The sequence below is a fragment of the Scyliorhinus torazame genome, chromosome 10 (assembly GCF_047496885.1).
Source record: "Scyliorhinus torazame isolate Kashiwa2021f chromosome 10, sScyTor2.1, whole genome shotgun sequence".
NCBI lineage: Eukaryota > Metazoa > Chordata > Chondrichthyes > Carcharhiniformes > Scyliorhinidae > Scyliorhinus > Scyliorhinus torazame.
Window position 1 is genome coordinate 67,890,106 of NC_092716.1, and position 23,675 is coordinate 67,913,780.

The 23,675-nt window shown below is 44.3% G+C and overlaps 1 protein-coding gene across 2 annotated transcripts in view; it reads left to right on the forward strand.

Moving 5' to 3' along the window:
* Positions 1-298: 298 nt before the first annotated feature.
* nkd1 (NKD inhibitor of WNT signaling pathway 1) overlaps positions 299-23,675 on the forward strand; it is a 115,521-nt gene continuing 92,144 nt past the window's right edge. Inside the window, exons 1-3 of one of the 2 annotated variants that reach the window (XM_072518228.1) lie at positions 299-550; positions 661-693; positions 849-973. In XM_072518228.1, the coding sequence (XP_072374329.1) occupies positions 526-550; positions 661-693; positions 849-973 (183 nt within the window). In that variant the 5' untranslated portion in view covers positions 299-525. The remainder of the gene's footprint in view (positions 551-660; positions 694-848; positions 974-23,675) is intronic. The other variant, XM_072518229.1, reaches the window with a different exon arrangement.

Sequence of the window (23,675 nt, forward strand, 5' to 3'; positions counted from 1 at the left end):
GCATATTTCTAGGGATTTTTTTTTCTGGGGCCAAATATAAGGCGTGTGTGGATTGATTTTCCTTGATCCTAGGCTCCCCTTGGTTGCTGCTGCAAGTGAGTTGTTGGAGCTGCTTTTATGTTGGAGAATATTGGAGAATGCAAGGGGGGGCGGGTGGGTGGACAAGTTTCCTTTCATCTGCCGCCCACCGACCGGCCAATAAAAAAGGGGAGGGGGAGCCGGGAACTGAAGTGCAGTCAGCTCAATGAGGTGTCAATCATGTTCCCTGGTGGCTGAAGTTTCTTTCTGTAGCCGCCTCTCTCTCTCTGTGAGTGAATGAGGGGGAGGGTTGTGGATTACAGACTCTGAGCTGCCGGGGCTGGGAGCAGACACAGGCAGAAGGCGGTGCAGTGCTGCAGCGTGGAGTCAGACTGAAGGCTCCCTCCCTCTAACCCGAGCCGCATCCATGGATTTCTAAACCCGGGGAACCCCCAACAACCTCCAAATGTTCCCCAAACCCAGCCCGATGCGGACAGAGCGTTAGTCATGGGGAAACTTCACTCCAAGCATGGTAAGACAACGGACATCAAAGCCGTTCTACTCTTTACTGTGTTTAAAAAAAAACTGTCCTCATAGTAACCAATCTTATTTTTTTCCATTTTGCTACATCTTACCGAACAGCCGCCGTTTGTAAACCGAGAGAGAGTCCTGAAGGTAGGCATTTCTCTCCTTTTAAAAAAAAAAGTTATGTAGAAACTTTACATGAGTTTTTTTCCTGACCAAAAGTTTTCTCCATGTCTGACCATAGCTTCTGTCGAGAAACAAAACCCACGGTTATTTTTTGTTGTTGTTGTTGATCCTTACTCCAGGTGACAGTTTTGTGGTGAATGCTTGTTTGAGTCGGAAGGGGCTGGAGGACTGGATCGTCAAACAGAAGCACAGCCCGGGTTACTCAGCCGGCTTCCAGAGAGCGGGCTGCAGACTTTCCACCGCGGTAAGGAGCTCCTCACCCTTCCTTTTGATCACCCCCCCCCCCCCCCCGCCATTCTGATTTACCCCCCCCCCCTTCTGATTTACCCCCCCCTTCTGATTTACCCCCCCCTTCTGATTTACCCCCCCTTCTGATTGATTACCCCCCTCTCTTCTGATTGATTACCCCCCTCTTCTGATTACCCCCCTCTTCTGATCACCCTGCTTTCTTACACCTCTCCTCCTCGGCCCCCTCTTCCTCTGGACCCCTCTCTGCCCTCATCGCCCTCTTCATCCCTCTCCTCTCGTCATCCCCCTCTCCTTCCCATACCATCCTTTTCTTTGTCCTCATCTCACTCCTCTTCCTCCTCGTCCCCCCCTCGCCTCTTTCTTCCTCCTCGTCCCCCCCCTCGCCTCTTTCTTCCTCCTCGTCCCCCCCCCCCTCGCCTCTTTCTTCCTCCTCGTCCCCCCCTCGCCTCTTTCTTCCTCCTCGTCCCCCCCTCGCCTCTTTCTTCCTCCTCGTCCCCCCCCTCGCCTCTTTCTTCCTCCTCGTCCCCCCCTCGCCTCTTTCTTCCTCCTCGTCCCCCCCCCCTCGCCTCTTTCTTCCTCCTCGTCCCCCCCTCGCCTCTTTCTTCCTCCTCGTCCCCCCCCTCGCCTCTTTCTTCCTCCTCGTCCCCCCCCTCGCCTCTTTCTTCCTCCTCGTCCCCCCCCCTCGCCTCTTTCTTCCTCCTCGTCCCCCCCCTCGCCTCTTTCTTCCTCCTCGTCCCCCCCCTCGCCTCTTTCTTCCTCCTCGTCCCCCCCCCTCGCCTCTTTCTTCCTCCTCGTCCCCCCCCCTCGCCTCTTTCTTCCTCCTCGTCCCCCCCCTCGCCTCTTTCTTCCTCCTCGTCCCCCCCCCCCTCGCCTCTTTCTTCCTCCTCGTCCCCCCCCCTCGCCTCTTTCTTCCTCCTCGTCCCCCCCCCTCGCCTCTTTCTTCCTCCTCGTCCCCCCCCCTCGCCTCTTTCTTCCTCCTCGTCCCCCCCCTCGCCTCTTTCTTCCTCCTCGTCCCCCCCCCTCGCCTCTTTCTTCCTCCTCGTCCCCCCCCCCCCTCGCCTCTTCCTCACCCTCCCCAATCACTCCAGCTTCAATTTATCTGTGGGAAGGAACAGGTCCTGGCTGCTCTGTTCTCACTAGAGGAACTGTATATAGGACTGGGTGAGAGTATGTGATGGGGGTGATGGTGGTGATTGATCAAACTCAAGACTCCAATACACCTAGCTTTCAGGTAATATTTCCACCCTTCTAACATCTTTCAAACAAGTTAAGGAACATATGACTGTTGGCTAATTCTGCTGAAGAAACAATAGAAAGTTCAGGTTTCCCCCATTGGTGTTTGTTGAATTTTGGGGGGCAGTGGTCGGTTGAATGGTACCAGTTGGTGCAATGTAACAGCCGCAATTCAGATGTCATATGGAAAGTGTTAGAAATTCCCATTTGTGCATGCCTGTTTCTTTTTAACAGCCCAGGCTGCTCAAGCTCAAGAGTCAACGTGTGATTTGAAAGATGTTCTTTTCATTTCCACCCCCGCACCCCCCCCGCCCCCCCAACCCCAAAAAGTGTGCAGATGTCTGAAATATTCATCGACCCAGGTTTTCAAGGGGAGCCTGGTCTGGAGCCAATTCTCTAGTAGTTTTCTTGGGGGTGGAAGGCAAGAGAGAGGGTTGTTTGAAAAGTTAAACAGGCGCCAGTAAGTTGGGAAAAGTCCAGGTGATCGCTGGAGAAAATATTATTTAAAGTGCCTGTGTCACGGCTTTATAAATGTACTCAAACTGGAGGATATTTTTCTTACATCAAAGGAACTTGATTCTGGCAGGATGCCTGGGAGACTGTGATCCACATCTCTTCGGAGCTCTGTGTTGTAACTAAGTGTGATTTTAATATCTGGCATTTTCCTGAGACAGGCATGTCAGATGAGCGTCCCGAACATGTAGCAATTTTGTCGTATCTTTTTTGAAGTGTTTTGTTCTCTTTGTAATTGGATCTTGGAAGCTGGCACATGCTGCATTTTATATTGAAGCATTTTGCGTCAAAATCTGACTAAGTGCACATCATTTGTTTTGAAGTAAATGAAAACTTAAAAGAAAACCGAGAAAGATTAGTCATTATGTGCGCAAAGAGAGTGTTGAGGCTGAGGCTGAAATTCAGATGTCATTGTTGAGGCAATGCTTTGAAGTGGTTACAGTTAATCCTTTGGAAACTTGGAAAATACATTTAAATTGTGTAAGCGTGTTGACAAATGCAATATCAAAGAAGTATTTCAAATTCATTAACTGTTTGCTATCTGCTGTTTACAAAGCAGACGTGTAATCAACACGAGATTTAATGGATCATTTCCTGACTATTTTATATGTTAACATTTTGTGTTGTTTATTGGTACTTAATAGAAACTTATAAAGATTTAAAGCTGGCACACATTACCGGGCATTTTAAATCCCTGCCTGTTACTTGTTTTAAATTTTAAAGAATACAAATCAAATGGAATTTACCCTGAATGATGATAATCGATTGATTGATAAATCTGGCAACTCCAAATGGATTTGAATGCCTACTAAAGCTGGCTGTAATAAGGCAGCTTGGAATTTGCTCTAATCCTGCATCTGGTCCCCTTCTTAGTGAATGAATGGATTACAGGAGACGAATCCACACGTGGAGCCAAAACTTTCTTGGCTGCTGCACTTTTCTTACCACTGGGAGAAGCATTTTCTTTTATAGGCCCCTTCCCTGCGTTACCTCCCAACCAACCTCCACCCGCCTCAGTCATTAATAAAAGAAAGAAAAGGAGAAAATAATTCATCTGCTTGCATTGGATTGTCATGAATGGAATGAAACAGTGTCTTGAGTTCCTGCAGAGTGCTGGATGAAAAGTAACAGAGGCCATGTAGCTCCAACAGCCTCTGACAAGGGATGTGAAAGTCTGCAGATTCCATTCCCTGGTTTGTTAAACTCTGCCATCAGAGTTAAGTGTAATGATGTATTTTGTTCCACTCCTTGATGCCTGGTGCATTTTAATTATAGACTGTAATTCACATGCCCATGGGAGTCATGCAGCTTTCATTGTCCTAGGTATGCAAGGCCTGGAATTCAAAATTAAAATTATTTTAGAAACAGAAAATTGCATTTCGAATAGGAACAGAATACCCTGAATGCTTTTATACAACTTGGATTCCGCTCCAAAGTGTAGAATGTTAGAACTCTGTGGGGCTGTCAGTCTTGCTTATGGAATAAAATTATGGGAAAGGTGTCAAAAACCATAACACTCTGTTGTTATTTAATGCTGTTGTCAGGCTCCCTAGTGGCTCAGTGAGTAAATCTACACCACCTGGTGTAGTATTGGGGCGTGCAGAGCATGAAGGTCCCAGGCTGGATTTTTCTTTTCTCTGCTGGATTATTTGATCACTGCTGAGGCAACACAGGGGGCATCTGTGTCTCTGAATTAGTAAATGGAAGCAAAGGAAATTCAGTGGAAGCTTTCTTCTCCCGATTTTGGTCCAACAATCTCTGGTAGAAACTACAATTGTGGATGGTTGGTGTGAACATGATGAGTGTTGACTACACAGCATTAGTGATCAAATAGCTACCAATATTCACTGCCTAAGTTTATACTAGAAAAACTTGTATGAACCAGGTTTACAATGAAACACACCGTGCATAGGCACATAGCCCTGTCCAACGGGTGGGGTCAGTGACTATGGGCACCAATAAGGGTCTGATAACAGTTATCAGCAGGCAATGCAGAGCGACATCAGACTCTGATTGCCAAGTCCCTTTTAGAGCAGGAAAACAGACTGGCCCGAATATTGTGGCGCGCACCTGCGAGGAATGAGAGGAGTTCAATGGGGCGGGAGAGAGGCAGAAGGTGCTGTTTTGCTTTTGCAAAAAAAAAAAAGGCACAGCCAGCAGGTGACTTCGACCCAGGGATGAGGGCTGGCCGGCCAGTCAATGGGGCGCTGGGCGAAAGCCACAAGCCAACGTGAGCCAGCTGGTCAGCAGCCGTCGAACAGCGAGGGGAGCAAGCGAGGCAAAGTGTAAATCCACCCCTGCAAGAAAATGGGCAATGAACAGAAAGGTGGTTGTGGAATCATGTCCCATTATAAATCAGTGTCTTGAAGGGAGAACAAATTTCTGGGCAAGGCAGCTTTGGAGTAATACTGTGCTGCCATTGCCAACTCCACCAGCCAGTGCAGCATCAAGTGTATTTTTAATAGCCGGGTCAATTATAATGTCTGCTTTTACAATGCAGTGTGGGAGGAGTGTTATGTATGCTTATACATTCACGCACAATCTCTGGGCAACCAGCTTCAGAAAATATTAAGTAATGATTTAAGTAAGTGCCTTTCAGTTGATAAAAAATAAATCGTAGTTTAATAGTCATTCAGTTTTAAAGAAATGTTTTGTGTATTTTAGCAACTTTCACGCCACTTAGCTCTAATTTGTTGAGTACCTTTCGAACGGTGCATGACACTTTTTTCTTTAAGAAAAAATAAATTTGGAGTACCCAATTATTTGTTTTGCAATTTAGCGTGGCCAATCCACCTAACCTGCACATCTTTGGGTTGTGGGAGTGAAACCCACGCAGACACAGGGAGAATGTGCAAACTCCACAAGGACAGTGACCCAGGGCCGGGATTCGAACCCGGGTCCTCCATGCCGCACTCCCAGTGCTACCCACTGCGCCACCGTGCTGCCCTCATGACACTTTTCTAAACGGTTCTGCTATCAGTGCCACGATGTGAATTACAGGTTTGTATTGTTTAGTGAGTGGTGTAAAAGACTGAACCATAATCAGCAAATGGAAGAATTCATTTTCTCCCTCCCAATTACCACTTCCACCCTCGCTTCTTCCCATTTGACACTTGGGTTGGATATTGTGAAACATTGCAGCTGCCTTCCAGTGGTTCATTTTATGTAGCAGTGAGTGTTTTGTGCAGTTAACCAAGTTGGTAGCACATGTGTGTTCGGGCCACAAAGCATTTTCAATAATATATTGTTCCAGTAAGGAGTTTTTGGATAGGTTGGATTCCAAATATATTCCGCTGTGAAAATTGTCAGTTGGGTTCTGATAAGTTTACACAGTCAGTGGGGCGCTGGGCGAAAGCCACAAGCCAACGTGAGCCAGCTGGTCAGCAGCCGTCGAACAGCGAGGGGAGCAAGCGAGTTACAGTGGGTCCTTATTTTCTTCCCCTCCTTATTTTCTTCCCCTCAATAGAATTTTAATGAATATTTTTTTCAAAATCTGATATTGACCAACCAGTGGCATAATAATGATTACAGATGAATACCTATTTCTCCAGCAGGAATTTTTGCCCCACGTCTAACCTATGGCCCCTCAATCTGAATTAAGTATGATGCAAAAATTCAGTTAACATTGGCTGGGATTTCCTGCCTCCTGTGGCAGCTTTTCCAGTGGCGGAGGCAGGTTGCCATTGGCCAGCGGGTTCCCCGGCAACGGGGGCTTTGAGCAACAAAGTGACCACTGCCTTCCCGCCGTCGGCCAATGGCAATCCATCTCCACATCCTGAAAACCCAGGTGGGGGGAGGGCTGAAACTCCTGGCCATTGTACTTTTGATTTTGAGTTCATTCAATCTCCAGATGGCTTGACTGTGGCATAGTTTCAAAAATAGAATGCACTCCTTGCGTGCACTTCTTTTGCTTTATTAAATGATTGGAAAGGCAGCCATACATTTACAGTTTGAATTTATCTTTGAAAAGCTGCGAGAAAAGAAGGAAAATGAATTCATATTGTATCATTAGCACTGCTGCCTCACAGCTCCGGGGTCCTCAGTTCGATTCTGACATTGGGTGACTGGAGTTTGCGCATTCTCCCCGTGTCTGCACGGGTTTCCTCCCACAGTCCAATGATGTGCAGGTTTGGTGGATTGGCCATGCTAAATTGTCCCTTAGTGTCCAAAGGTTAGGTGGGGTTACGGGAATAGGGTGGGGCATTGGGCCTGGGCGGTGTGCTCTTTCGGAGGATTGGTGCAGACTCAATGGGCTGAATGGCCTCCTTTTACACTGTAGGGGTTCTATGATATCTATGACCATTGCACATCTTGAGAACTGTATAGCCAATCAAGTACTTTTGAATTGAGCAACCCGGTAGGACAGTGGTTAGCACTGTTGCTTCACAGCGCCAGGTAGCTGCGTTCGATTCCCGGCTTGGGTCACTGTCTGTGCGGAGCCTGTACGATCCCCCCCCATGTCTGCGTGGGTTTTCTCTGGGTACTCTGGTTTCCTCCCACAAGTCCCGAAAGACATGCTTGTTAGGTAATTTGGACATTCTGAATTCTCCCTACGTGTACCCAAGCAGGCGCAGGTGACTAGGGGATTTTCACAGTAACTTCATTGCAGTGTTAATGTAAGCCTACTTGTGTGACTAATAAAGATTATTATCATCATTATTATTATTGAAGTGGGGTTACAATTGTAATGTAGGAAATGTGACAGCCAGGTTACTATTGTAATGTAGGAAATGTAACAGCCAATCTATGCACATTAACTTCGCCGAACAGCATTGTGATAATGACCTGATAATCTGTGTTTCGTGATGTTGGGGATGATTTTTCAGCCCATGTTCGCCATCAGCGAGAATGGCAACACGGGTGGAAAATCCTACGAGAATTGCAAAATGCGATACTCTCCAGCGAGATCGCGTTCCCGATTCTCCACCCCCCCTCGTCAGTGACCTAATGATATTCGCGCCCAGAGTGGGTGGAAACCTCATTTAAATACATTTTTTTTATACACTTACTGAGCCCCACCGCCGGAGAGATTTTGAAAAATGTGAACCAGTCAAGTGGATCCTCGCTGGGGGCGCAAGGGTAATATAGCCCCCGGGGGGAGGGAGACATACACCTGGCAGTGCCAACCTGTGCCAGGAGGCAGCGCAAGGTGCGGATCCTCTGGGGAGCCCCATTGGGAGCGTGGTGCGCATTGGGTTTATTGGAGGTGGAGCTCCCAATGCTAATGCTTGGGGTGGGACTGATGCTGATGATGGTTGGAGAGGGATGGAAGCATCGATGTTTATTTTTTTGGGGGGGGATGGGGATGTGGGAAGTCCGCCATGTTTGTAGGGGGTTTTCTTTATTTACTGATCGGGGCGCCATGTTTAAAGGGTGCCACAATCTCTGTGGAGTTGGCCTCGCTGACTCTTATTAGGCCACACCCCTACACAGTGATGGCATAAACAACGGACACTGATTTTTTTTCTGACAGGCTCAAAATCTGGACTAAATACCCAGCTGTGCAGCTAGAGAGCTGGGTTTCAGTCAGTGCCTGACATTAAAAAGATGGGAAAATTCCGCCTGTTGATTGAGTGATAAGTATTGACACCTGAGACATTTTAAAGTCACACCTGAAAGATGACACCTCTGGCAATGTAGAACTCCGTCACTGGAGCCTCTGCCTTGATTTTTTTGCTAGGTACATGTCTAGTTCCCTTAATTCTAGTTCTTAATCATTACACAAATGAATTTTTTAAGAAAGCATTTTTAATTCATTCACCAGGCATGAAATTTTAATGGAATTCCCTGTGTGGTACCCTCGGGATATTCTCTATCAAACCAGCTGCATGTCAAAATCGTAGAAGTACTTCAATAGCCAATCAGCTTCCAGTTATCGACTCCTAATTGAAATGCCATTATAAATCCTATAATCACTCGCCAATGTGACCACTATATAGTGGAAGGCCAAGACCTCTCATAATCTGCCACAGGGTACTTGATCACTGCTATATTTCAGTAGAGCATTTTTTGTTGCATCACCATATAGGAAACATAGGAGCAGGAGTAAGCCTCATCATAGTTTTAACTGACCTGCTTCTTTTATTCTGACTTTGCGTTCCCTGGTTCTGGACTCACCAGCCAGGGGAAACATCCGAACTACATCTACCCTGTCACACCCTTGTAAGAATTTTGGAAGTCTCAATGAGATCCATTCTTCGCAACTCCAGAAAATACAGGCTCAGTATGAGTAACATCAAAGAAAACTTTTCAGCGGAACTTTTAGCAATATTTTATACTAAAAGCTGTTGAAAGTGCAATGATAGAATTTTTATTTGATCATGTATGCCCTCTCTTTTACTTTCCCCAATCTCTGTTTTTGGAACACTATGCGGTGTTATGAAATTGCAGCTGGCTATTCTTAAAAAATATCAGATGGATAGATAACAATATTGTAAATATTTATTTGTGTTAGATCCTGGGTAATATTTAATGACCCGGAACTAAAGTAAGTCAGAAAGTTCTTGATTAAAACTTTGGGTACTTCACTTACCTAAGGTGGCTGGAAATTGTAGGCTTCTATTTACACAAATGATCAAACTGTTAGCAGGCACATGTCTTGCACAGGGTTTCTTTGTAGAAACCCATTAACCAACCTTGTTAAAAGGTCAAAAGGATTAACCAGATTGAGTTTATATTTGCTATAGTGTCCAGTAGCAGAAGTAAAACTGTGGCGCCCATGTAAAGAGAGAATGGATTTTCAGTTCACGGATAGTGCCTTCAAAATGGCAATAAAGTCTTGTTGGAGCTACTTTACATGAATGGGACAAAATATATGAATTGTCCTTGGAAGGTTGAGAATCATACAAAATTACAGCTTGTACAGATTGCTGTTGCTTGTGACTAATAATAAAATGTACACAAAGTTGCAGAGTACGTCTGAAATTATTAAACATTAGCTTAAGTGGCACCCATAATTTCTATAATTGAATCTCATTTTCCTAATACCATGTTGAATTCAGCATAAATATGTAACGTTTTGAAAATGCAGCTTTTGGTAAAGTTATGCATATTGAAGTATTTCCTGCCCATTTACCTTACACACAATATTGTAGACTCATAGAATGATGCAACACAAGTGTGGCTGTTCATCCCATCGTGCTGTAGGCTATTCAATTCCCTCTTTCCTCATAGCCCTGCACATTATTCCCCTTCAAATAAATGCTTTACATTTAAATGTGTCTTGGGTGTAGCTACTGAAATAGTTGACGAAAACTTTGAGTAAACTTTTTTAAATGCAAATGCCATGACTGGTAACATGTAAAGTTTCTTTGGAACTTGGATTGAAGATGCATTTTGAATGGAGCATTAGTTTTTAAACTTTCCTATATGTCCAAACATAGGAATTTCCTGCAAATACAGTTGCCCATTGTCCAAATTCCTAACGGACCATTCCAGTTACCCAAAAGAAAAAGTAGAAAATTGATCAGCGCTGCTGCACCACAGCGCCAAGGACCCAGGTTCAATTTCGGCCTTGGGACACTGTGTGGAGTTTGCACTTTCTTCTGTGCCTGCGTGGGTTTCTTCCGGTTACTCCAGTTTCGTCCCACAGTCCAAAGATGTGCATGTTTGGTGGTTTGGCCATGTTAAATTGCCCCTTAGTGTCCAAAGATGTGCAGGTTAGGTGGGATTAAGGGGATAGGAGGGGGAGTGGACCTAGGTAGGATGCTCTTTCAAAGGGTCGGTGTAGACTCAATGGGTCGAATGGCCTCATTCTGCACTGTAGGAATTCTATGATTCTATAATGTGTGAATCCATGGAGAAAATCAGAATCATGTCATGGATTCCCGAGGGCTCGGCATTGAAAACCAGTTTGATAGAAAACTCAAGCGTACCCAGTCATGGCAATTATGTGATGATCAATGTAGAATACCTTTTTTAAATAAATGTAAATGCCAGTCAACTTTTGGCAATCGGAACTTCTGAAACCAAAATGTATTGTTGTAAAGCAACCATGAGGTGATCCACATTAATACTTAGTTTGGATAAAGAAAATAACAGGCACATATGTTTTTGTCTGAAACAATACTGAAGAAGCAAAACATTTAATGCAGTTTTTCATCCAGGTTACGTTAAAGTGCACGAGTATCCGTGTCCTCAAAGACGGTTGCTAGTCACGAATATTAAGTTTTGTTGGACTATAATTGCATAGAATTACACTGAATCTACTTTACAGATACAGGCCATTCAGCCCCACTGCTCTTTGCCAGTGTTTATGCCAGACAAGAGGAATCCAAGGTTGTCGTGGTAGATGGGAATGTAGGAATCAAAACCCAAAGAAATCAACCATGATCTTGTTGAAAGCGGAGCAGGCTTGAGGAGCTGAATGGCCTATTTATGTTCCCATTTCATTTGTTCGTATACTCCATGAGCGTCCTCCCACTCTCATTGCCTCTTGCTTTCCTGCCACCATATCCTTCTATTTCCCTTTCTCTCATGTATGCAGCAAGCCTTGCCTTAAGCATGTTAGCGTTGTCTGCTTCACGTAGCATTCACCAATCTGTGCCACCAAGGTAAATGTTTATGGCTGTGACAAAAGTTGAAAGATCCGCCCTGATTCTCACTTTAATGTAAGTGTCAGAGTCCCATCAATATACTTTTTGATGTACAGTAATTTTGCACAAGGTATTTAACCGAGTGGCTTTGATAGAATAAATAAGGGAGACGCTGTTTACACTGGTAGGTGGATCGGTAATCAAAGGACAGAGATTTAAGAAAATTGGCAACAGAAGAGAGGGGGTGATGAGAGAGAATTTTGCAGAGATGTTAGGATCTGGAATGTGCTGCCTAAAAATGTGATGAAAGAACGTTTGACGGTAACTTCCAAAAGGGAATATACTGGAAAAGGAACAGCTTGTGGGGATATGTGGAAAGATATGGGGTGTGGGGCTACTTGGGTAGTTTCTTCAAAGAACACAGTGGAATGAATGGCCTCCTCCTGTGCTGATTCTATGAACTTTATGCTTTGAGGATTGGTGTCAGTAAGGAACAGCATGGGCACTTATGTCACCTATACGGAATGGGGAAATGGGGATCAGCACCATAGTTCTACAAGTCATACATTACTGATGCTGAATGCTGCTACCAAACACGAACAATCAAAAACTAATGCAGGAATACCTATTTTCAGGTTGACTTTACTACCTCCCAGTTATATCTGCTGTGCAGTGAATATGGCTCCAGTTTGCTTTTGTTTTTTCTGATTGAAAGAACAAATGCCATAATGGACACAGCCACTAGCAAAAATGTACTGACTTTAATTTAAAAATTTAAACCCTGCCCAAGTGGCTTGGTATTCTGAACCAGTGAGACCCTCATTACGTAACTGTACCAAAGATGAATAAATGATTTGACAAAGCTATTTCTCAGTTACTTTTGACCCTGGCAATGATTTTGAACATTTGAAGCATCCTTTTTCAAATAAATTTAAGAGTATCCAATTTTTTTCCAATTAAGGGGCAATTTAGCGTGTTCAATCCACCTACCGTGCACATCTTTGTGCTGTGGGGACGAAAATGTGCAAACTCCACACGGACAGTGACCCAAGAGGCGGGATCGAACCTGGGACATCGGCGCCCTGAGACTGCAGTGCTAACCATTGTGCCACGGTGCTGCCCTCATTTGAAGCATCCTAACCCAATTACTCTGCTCATACAGATAACTGTTACACTATTTTGTTTTATTTGTGGCCGACCCCTAGTTACCCTGACAACCTGACATTGCTTGAACTACTGTGCTCCACGTGTTCAAGGTGCTTACACATGCTTTTAGGCAGGGGTGTCACTGTTAAAACTTTCAGCATATGTTTCAGCTGCCTGGAGTTTCTTTTCTTGACCTGTTGGAAAGCCATGAACAATCCACCAACAAACACACTCAACAGAGTGCCAGCTTTGATTAAAAACTGCAAACAGAACAGCTGATAGCAAATGTAGTATTATCAGAGTAGCTTATCAAGTAAAACTTCATTGAACTGTCAATTCAAAAGTTAAAAATCCTTTTCCCAGTCAAAATGCTTGGGGGGTTGGGGGTGGGGGGTTGGGGATGGGATGGGGGGGGGGGGGGGGGGGGGGGAAGGTGCGGGAGGAAGAAGACGAAATGCAAATATCCATCTATAGAATCCCTACAGTGCAGAAGGAGGCCATTCGGCCCATCTGGTCTGCCCGACCCTCTGAAAGAGCACCCTACCACTGTTCAGTCCTCCACCCTATCCCCATAACTCCCTAACATTTGGACACTAAGGGGCAATTTAGAATGACCAATCCCCTAACCTGCACATTGTTCATTGGACTGTGGGAGGAAACTGGGGCACCCAGAGGAAACCCACGTGAAGAACGTGCTACCTCCACACAGACTGTCACCAAGAAAGGGATTATACCCGGGTCCCTAGCACTGTGAGGCAACAGTGCTAACCACTGTGCCATCGTGCCGCCCCATATAATATAATTTATTTATTTGGAAGATTGCATGATTCCTTTCAAAACATGCCTTTCTGAATAGAGTTGCCTCGGACTGCAGTTATTCTGGACTCTCTGTAGTAGTATTCCTCCGTTCTGCTTGAATAAACAGCAATAACTGGTGACATCACACAGATGCTACTTTTGCAGATATACTTCCAGCCATTGTAAGTGACATTGGTGTTCCAAGTAGATTTAAGAAAGACGGCGAGATTAATTTAGACTTCTTAAACTCTGGGTCGTGTGAATGCTTCTGCAGAGCTGGAGACATTTCTGAATTTGTACAATATGCAGAATTTTGATGACGAGGAATTGTTCAGGGATGAAAGTATCGTAAAGGCAAGTGATACATTTGTTTTTTGGAAGAAGGATGTTTTGTGATTTCAAAGCTCTGTTAACATTTTAGGCAGGATGTAGATGATTATACAGCCTTTTCTTTCCACTTCCCTTTGGGATTTTAGTGAAGGGAATGTCCCATGGGCCAGGGGCCACATTGAAAATGTGCAGGGTATGGTTGAGAAGATTCTGTGCAAAGCCCATTTTGCTCGGGGTGAAGGGCAAGAGTTGAAAATATGCTTCAGCCTGGATTTAGTCACTTAAAACCTAAAATATCAAATATCAGAATTCAATTGTAAAAGGAAAAATGTTTGTTTAAAGATTACTTACTGTGGGCAGACCGAGAGAAATAACGCAGACATAGAATGAGGTGTGTACAGCTCAGATATTGGAACCATTGACACTGCACTACTTTCAAACACCACTTTTCTCTACTCTTACAATGAAATATAGTTGGAAGTATGCTAACTTACAGCTGGCCTCCCTTAGATTTCTGATATTTAAAAGTAAGCTCTTTATTTGTGGAAGAAGTACTGCTTAGTCAGCCATGCAGAATTATCTCTCTTTGGTGCCTGAAACAGTCATCAATGAAATCACAGTCCTTGCCGAATGTACCTTGGGACCACAGTTCTTTCCTCTTTCCCCATCCCTATTGCATTAATATGCCTGAAGTTCCGTTTCGGTAAAGCTGCTAACTAAAGTCAAGGGTTTTGACTTTATGGCTTAAGCTACATTGTTTTACTGAGGCACTCATTGGAGTCACCACAGAAACGGACTTTCAGCTGTGGTCTTGGCTTTCGTGATTTAAGCCTGAATTAGCAGAGGAAATACCGACCACTTATTCAGCTGACTTAAATACTTTATGAATGGCAAGTTAATTACCTATTAAAATAAATCACTTTGTCAACCAATAGAGTGTACGCATTCTGATGTGTTATTCATAATTTGAACAAACCTCTCAAATCAAACTCGGAAAGGCCCAGATTTCCGCTCCTGGGTCAGCGGTACGGATACTGGGCAATTGCTGACTTGGATTTTCTTTTTGTTTTGGGGGGGGGGGGGTGCATAGCGGCAAGCGACCATGGATGGGCCAGATGTGAGCCTGGCACAGGTTGGAAAACAAAGGCACAGAATGAAAGTGGACTTTCAGAAAGGTAGCTCATCAATGGCGAAGTCCCTGAGCCTCTTTGAGGAGACACCTTGATTTGTCAGATGAGTGTCAAAGTTATAAATATTGTCCAACTGTTAGCTGACCCCGCAATGGATGGCCCATTGTGAGCTGATCCTGGAATGGATGGCCCATCATGGGCTTGCCCTGTGGCAGAATTATCATTGTTGCTGCCTAATCAAAGTGAACTGAGCCACTGAAAGCACGGAGTGGATTTTCATGACAAAGTCATGGCAATAGCATTGTCCTTCTACCACTGCCGTGGACAGATAATATGCAGTTATGCAATTAGCTGGCAGAGTTCGCTGAGGCCGTGGCAGTTCTCGGACCGCGAATGGGGGAGGCCCATTATCAACTTGAGCTCCATATTGTCCATGGCGCTCAAACACATCAGCTCTGACCGTGAGAGATTGGCCAGTCTTATGGAGAGACACATACAGCAACACCCAGAGTGGACGCAAGAGCAGCGTATCGGCCAGGAAAGGGTGCAAACCTTCCTCAGTAGTCTGGATCAGTCTGTTCAGAGTATGAATGTTGACATCCATGGAATACATAAGCAGCTGTATACCCTGAACAGGATGGTGAGGAATGGGTGAGTGCTGCACACCAGCAACCAGCCCCATCGACCCCACCTGAAGACAACATGGTGCTGTGCAGGTCACTGAAGAAGGGGAAGGTACCAAGAGCTCCATAGCACCTTTCTTGTCCTCCACACCCCCAGCCCTCCCTGAACCCTAGTTTACTGCACATGTGCCAATGACCACAGCTGCCCATGCAGAAGCCACAGTCTAAAGGATGTCCCAGTGTACCTGCACGGTGAGACAGCCACCAAGCTTCTCATTGCCATTTAGACAGAGAAGCGAGTAGCTTGTCTCTACCTCGCCCACGAAAGCACTGGGGCAATTCGCAGAGATTATTAAAACATATATAAGATCCTGAGGGGTCTTGACCGGGTGGATGTGGAGAGTTTAATAAGGACACGGGGTTCACAATGAGTAAAATAAGCACAAGAGTTTTATTTACACACTATCCGGTAGATCCCTATCGGGTTCTTCTCTGCCTTACTGGCCGGCCTTCTATATATTGGTTAATTGAGGTACCCTGCCCTTAGCGGGGGAGCTCGTACTCCGCAGGAGCATGGGAAAGACTAGCATTTCACCCCGTAGGTCCTGTGCGGCATATTACAGACAGCATGTTTCCTCTTGTGGGAGAATCTAGTCCTGGGGGGGGGGGGGGGGGTCACTGTATAAAACTAAGGGGTCTCCCATTTAAGACAGAGATCAGGAGAATTTTTTTTCCTCTTGAGGATCATGAGTCTTTGAAACTCTATCCCTCAGAGGTGGTGGAAGCAGAGTATTTGAATATTTTTAAGGCAGAGCTAGATAGATTCTTGATGCGCAAGAAGGTGAAAGACTATGGGGGGTAGGCAGGAATGTGGAGTTGAGGTTACAATCAGATCAGCCATGATCTTACTGAATGGTGGAGCAGACTCGAGGGGCCGAATGGCCTACTCTTAATTCATATGTATGTAGGATTGTATGAGAGTGAAGGCACCATTTCGCCTGGAGCACTGATTCAATATCTGTGGTTACACGTCTCGCATTGCATATAGTATATTTGAGCACTTCTTGAATACATTTACTTACAGTTGTAAATGACTTTCTACAGTAGAGAGCTCAGAAGAATGTTTTAGGGATGAAACTTTTTCCGCAGAATTGTTATGGTGCAGAAGGAGGCCATTCGGCCCATCGTGTCTGCACTGGGTCTTCAAATGAGCATCGCGACTTAGCGCCATTCCCCCTACCTGCCACATTGCTTCTCTCCAAATAATCACCCCAAACCCTCTTGAATGTCTCAATAGAATCTGCCTTCACCACACTTCCAGGCCCGAACCACTCGTGTGAAAAAGTTTTTTCTTACATCATATTTGCTTCTTTTGCACTCTGTCCAGCTCCCTCATGATTTTGAACATCTCTATCAAATCTTCTCTTGGCCTTCTTCTCTCTAAGGAGAACGGTCACAACCTCTCCAAACTATCTCTAAGTTTCTGATCACTGGAACCATTCTTGTGAACCTCTTCTGCACTCTCTCCAATGCATTCACATCCTTCCCACAGTGTGGCATCCAGAACTCTATAGAATACCTCCATTGTGGTCTAACTAGTGTAAGTTCAGCATAACCTCCTTGCTCTTCTACTCTGTCCCTATTAATAAAGCCGAGGAAACTAGATACTTTACTAACTGCTCTTTCTACCTGACCTGCCACCTTGAATGGTCTATCCACATATACACCAAAGTCCCTCTGCTCCTGCACCCCCTTAAGAATTTAACCTCTTTTTTTTTTTAATGTTGTTTCTACAAGTTCTTCCTACCAAAATACATCACCTCACATTTCTTCACATTGAACTTCATCTGCCATTTAACTGCCCAACTCCATCAACTCGTCTATGTCCTTTTGAAGTTTTACACTGTCCTTCTCACAGATAACAATATTTCCAAGTCTTGAATCACCTGCAAGCTTTGAAATTGTCCCCTGCACACCAAGATCTAGATCATTAATATATATTAGGAAAAGCAAGGGTCCCAATACTGACCCCTGGGGAACTCCACTACAAACCTTCCTCCAGTCTAAGAAATATCCATTGACCATTACTCTCTGCTTCCTATTATTCAGCCAATTTTGTATCCACATTGTTACACTCCCTTTTATTCCATGAGCTATAACTTTTCTCACAAGTCTGTTGTGTGGCATAGCAATGTATCAAACACCTTTTGAATGTCCGTGTACGCCTCATAAACATCATTACCCTCATCGATCGTTTCTGTTACCTCTTCAAAACAACTCCAGCAAGTTACCTAAAGATGAATTCCCCTTTAGAAATCCATGCTGGCACTACCTAATCAACCCACATTTTCCCATGTGACTACTAATTCATTGAATTGAGAATTTACAGTATAGAAGGACCATTCGACCCATCGCGTCTGCACCGGCCCTCGGAAAAAGCACCCCACTTAAGCCCACACCTCCATCCAATCCCAGTAACCCCACCTACCCTTTTAAGGACACTTAAGGACAATTTATCATGGCCAATCCACCTAACCTGCACATCTTTGGACTGTGGGAGGAAACCCACACAGACACGGGAAGGACGTACAGACTCCGCACAGACAATGACCCAAGCCGGGAATCAAACCTTGGACCGTGAAGCAACTGCTAACCACTGTGCTACCGTGCTGCCCCTATCCTGAACAATTGTTTCTAGAAGCTAGCCCACCACTGATGTTAAAATGACTGGTCTGTAATTACAAGGTCTATCCTAACAACCTTTTTTGAACAAGGATGTAACATTTACAATTCTCCAATCCTCTGGCCTCGCCTGCATCTGGAGAAAGTTAGAGGATTCTGGTCAGCGCCCCTGCAATGTCCATTCTCACTTCCTTCAGTATCCTCAGATGCATCTCATCCAGTTCCAGTGCCTTGTTAATTTTAAGTACCCACAGTTAATTCAACACTTCCTCCTTATCAACTTTGAATCTTTTGAAGAACATTCTGTACATGAGTCGTTAATTTATCTCCCTCTCCACCATCTTCATGAGTTGTGAGTAACAGCATTGACTAGTTAGCTATTAAGCTGCGCAAGTAAAGGATGTCCCAGGTCGGCTTCTGATCTGTGCTCATCTCACCTGCAATAGCAGTAGGGGTGCTGCAATTGATGTCTTGTTTTTGTGCAAAGTGTTGTGGGGGTGCAAGGAGCTAGTTTCCTATTCCCAAGTCTGGAGGTTTGCAATCTGCAGCTCATTAAAGATTAGTGTGGCTCCCGAAATTAATTGATCCCATTTTCATAGTAATTAAATGGATTTAAAAAAAAAAATTTATGTCTTGTTTTGTTTTTATTTTTGTATTGATGGAAAAGTATCATTCAATTAACAACTTGTTGGAAAAACTTCAAATGTTTTTGAAATGTGACTCTGTCTTGCTTTTTATTGGTATTTTTGGCATTGGAGTACTGCATTGCAGCCCTTAAGTTATTGTGTGGAACCTTGTTGAGGCATTGGGGGTTTCACTGTCAGCTACAGAGCCAGCGAGAGACCCACGCTGCCTCATTTCAGCAAGGTGCGCCAAACCATATGCCAATCCAGTAGCTGCAAGGCCAGCAGTGGGCCTTTCCCTGGACCCAAGACTCTGGGACTGGAAGTCTCACCTACAGGTAGCTGCTGGCCAATCCGTCTGGGAGCTCCTGTGCTCAACAGCGCCATCAGGGAGGCAGTGGCTGCTGCCGGAAGGACGGGCACCCAGGTCCCGGGATTGTAGAGCGATGTACAATGTGGATGGAGGGGGTTGTTTTGTAAGGTGGGTGAGGGAAGAGGGGTGCAGATGTCGGGGGGGGGGTCAGCAGCAAGGGCAAGGGGTAGTTGTCAGTGGGCCCACCCCCGATGTCCAGACGCTTGATCAGGCACTGAGTACTTTTTCATAGATTATCATAGAATTTACAGTGCAGAAGGAGGCCATTCATCCCATCGAGTCTGCACCGGCTCTTGGAAAGAGCACCCGACCCAAGGTCAACACCCCCACCCAACAAAGGACAATTTTGGACACTGAGGGCAATTTATCATGGCCAATCCACCTAACCTGCACATCTTTGGACTGTGGGAGGAAATCGGAGCACCCGGAGGAAACCCACGCACACACGCGGAGGATGTGCAGACTCCGCACAGACAGTGACCCAAGCCGGAATCGAACCTGGGACCCTGGAGCTGTGAAGCAATTGTGCTATCCACAATTCTACCGTGTTACCGTACTTTTGGATGAGGAAGCACCCAGAGATACAAGCTGGTGTCACCCAACATGGTGACAGGCTCGCCACGAACTGGGTTAATACCAGTGGTGGCAGGATAAGGCCCTTAAGCGTTCATTAAGTGACCACTGACAATGATGGATAACCTTGGCTAGTGGGTAGGCTGCAAGGTTGAAATCGGGCTGGTTCACTAACCATGAATAAGATTAAATACATTTAATACACTCCAAATATTTCTTAAAATGCTTAATAATTTATATATTAATGGTGCTATCAACTTCAAATGGTAAAAACGATACAGTTTGACGCAGAGGGAGTGCACGGCTTTCACAGTCACAGTCAATGTTGATGGTAGCCATGATGTGGAGATGCCGGCGTTGGACTGGGGTGAGCACAGTAAGAAGTCTTACAACACCAGGTTAAAATCCAACCGGTTTGTTTCAAACACTAGCTTTCGGAGCACTGCTCCTTCCACTTCTTACAGTCACTGTTGTGAGCAATCAGTATGCTTCTCACTTCACTTGCCCTTGCTTTACATTCAAATCACTTCAGTTATACCAGACGGAGACCAACTACATGGACAGAAATCAGCAGAATTTGGCAACCCCGCGCTTGGGCAACAGTCAACAAAATATCTCATGGGCTGCACTCAGAACCCCGATGGGCCGCAGATTGCTCACCGCTGACTTGAGGGCCTTAATGGCGATGGGGTGGGAAGGTGGAGAATGGGCCTTCCTGCCCAGAAATTAATTGTGGCAGAGGCAGGAAGGTGGTGGGCTTTCAGTACACTACCCATCCCCTAAGTAAATGCCCTTCCCACCTCCAAACCCGCCACCAGCAAGAGCACAAGATTGCAACCATTGTATTTTGGACTACATTTTTTAATGGCTCTCCTTGTTATTAAGGTGGCTAATCCATGTCCGAGCTGGTGATCCCAACTGAAAAGTGCTTGTTCAATGTTGGGTGAAGACATGGCCAGGGCATGGATGCTGCCTCCTGGACAGGATAGTCTGCTGACCTATGTTGACCAGACCTTTGGTTAAGAATGACTGCTAATGTGAGGTGTTAAAGGGGCTGTCAGCATTAATGGATCTTACTGAAAAGTGTTGTGATGGGCTATATTTTCAATAAATTTACGAAAAACTTGCTCATAAATCTAAACCAATATTCCAGGACATTTTCTTCCACTGTTTGGCATCCTAAATTATTTCTCCAGATATCCAAGGAGAATAAGTTGTGTAGATTACATTTTTGAACTTGTTAAATATAAACAATTCCAGGAAGGTGTATTTTTGTAGCTTGGAATATGCATCTACTGACACATTTTGTCCTGTTTATCTGGAGTCAAGAGGATCATTAAAAAAAATTCTATATTATAGTTTCTTAAATAAACTAATTGATTTGATGGCGTTCCCTGTATGTTTTCTTGTTTGCAAGTACACTAGGAAATTTAAATCGCAAAAGCATTAATATACTGAAAAGTTTCAAACAAAGCGCTTTACTTGGCCTTTCTATGATTTACCTGTATTTCCTTGGCATAGAATGTATTTACTGGTTGACTATTCCCGTTCTTGGTCTTGTTTTACTGTATAGGGGCAGCTGGTACTCGTAGAAATTCCAAACAGCATTGTATAAAAAAAAAAGGCTGAGCTCATGAAAGCTATTCTTCTGTGTTTACAACTTTTAAAAGACCTGTGAATTCCTCAGTCAAGTGGCCTATTTTGTTGCGATTGCTGTTGACTGCATAAATAGCTGGACCACAAGAATGCAATGTGTTGTCTCCGTTGAAGCGAAGAAAGGATGTAGTTCTTGTGTTGCTGAGTTGTGCATTTTACAGGGAAGCACACGTCTTCGTGGACCACTGTGTGGAATTTGCATTTAGTCTGCTTGGTTCAATTATGGCTTAAGTATATATACATATTGTTGAGTAGTTATGACCAATTGGTTGTTCATTGCATCTTGTAAAAAATATGCAGCAGAAAATAATTACATAATCCATTTTCTTGTCATTTAGATGCTTTGTGATAATTTATTTGTCAAGTTCTGGTATTTGAAATTGGCATTTTTGCTTTCCTTTTGCTATTTTGCACACATTCTGTCCATTCAGTTGGAGTTTCTCCCCTTTTATAGTAAAAGGTAAATTAAATGCTTTCTGATAAACCCTATATACATAGGGAGGGAATTACAAAGTAGATTGAGAGAAGGAAGTCAAATGTGCGTAACCTCAAAATGCAAGCGGGAAAGGGAGGGCAGATTATGCACAGCATTACTTACAACCTTTCACCCTTGTACCCAACTTTAATATTTGTGGGTTTCTTTTGTACTGCTTTTGACATCTGAACAGCTGGTATCCAAACCCAATGGACTCCTGTTAAGAAGTGCATCTAAGCTTTACTGGTGGAAGCTAATACTTGATATTGGTCATGTAATTGATAGGCCTGCAGTGTAATGGAGTGCAGCTGCTGATTATAGTCCTGACTTTGCCTGCTCTGTAAATGAGATGGTGTTGCTGCCTGTGGAGACATGGAGAAGGAATTAAAGAGCTAATTCTCCCAGTGGCAACAGCATCCATTGTGCAAACACAATTGTTAGCTCACATATGTGCTGTGGAATCTGCATTGCAACATAAATTCAGCAGTTCTTGCATCTTAAGACCTCTGCTTTATTGCAACTACCTTCATTTCAGCCATCCATATTTTTTTTTGTCTTGAAAGAGCCCTGATGCATTTTGTTATTTTTGTAGTCCTCGTTAATCTTTCTTTGCAGGGAGCATAAAATGTTATGCAGATACAAGAAATGTTCTCCTTTCTCAATGCCTTTCTATGTGCTACAGTTCTTTTTGTTATACCTTCAAATTTCACAGTTTGCACATTGCCTCCCTTTACTCAAAATTGTCTTACGACACACTACCAGTTTATTCTGACAAGTTCAAAAACATATCTTTATAACTATAACTAAAGTCTGAAAAATAGTAGAGATCTTGAAAATGGAGAGCAATTAACAGTTACCACTCCAGGGCTGCGATTTTCTGGTCCTACTGGCCGATGTGACAGGAAATTCCCCACCTCTCCCAAATTTTCCTTGCCCGCCCCCCCAACGACATCTCCTGCCATGGGCAGGACCATGCAACAGCTGGAACCTGAAGACCTTCTGATTTGTTTCTAGCTATAATGGGTGGAATTTTCTAGCCCCCCTCAACCCCCAGCTACTGAGAGGAGTTGCAGGCAAGCCACTGAAATCTCTGTTCCCATCGCACAGGACCGGAAAATCCCACCGGTGTGAAAGGCTGGATAATTCCGGCCAATGTTTCTGGATTCCACTTGCAGCTTTAATGACCATGAACTATGGGTCTTTTCTACCTGAAGTAAAATCTTTGTTTGACCTTTATACTCTTGTTATGGCAAGGTATTAGAAGCCACTCATTCTAGTCCTTTGTGCTATTTCCAATTTTGTCCACTTTCCTTTGAAATGCTTACCAGGACATGGTGGTGCCAAGTGCCCATCAGGTTTAGAAGTGTCTGCAGATGTCCAAGTTCATATTTTTTACCAAGCGCTTTAGAACCGAGTTTACTGCATATCCAGAAGGAGTTTATTTTTCTATCCACCATCCTGCGAAGATGTGGGACTTGCCACCACATTGAGTAATTGAGATAAATAACATTTAAAATGATGCTAGTTCAGCACATGGGGCAATGAATAGATGGATATGTAGATATGATTAATATAAGTAGGCTGCAGTGCTCATGTGGAACATTAACAACACTTAGACCAGCTGAGGTGAATGGCCTGTTATTGTGCTGTAAATTCTATGTGATCTTCCCTAGTCTAGGATCAAAAAACACTGTAGCACCTCAATGCCACTCACACCGAGACCAACTAATTACAGAAACTGGATTGAAAAGGAATTTTTATGATTTGTGGTCCTTTTATTCACTAAACTGTTGAGCCTATTTTGTGTGGGTTATGAGTTGCACCCTGAATATTGGAGTGAATTATTATTTCGTTAAGAGGTAGGCAGGTTGCAGTAGCTATATAACCGGGTCAGTCTTATGATAGGTGTCCCATTGAACAATTATTGTTTGAGAAATTCATTAAGTGACAGTATTGTACTAGATGTTCCCCAGATGCGAAGAGTTAAGGTGAATTCTTGCAAACTTCG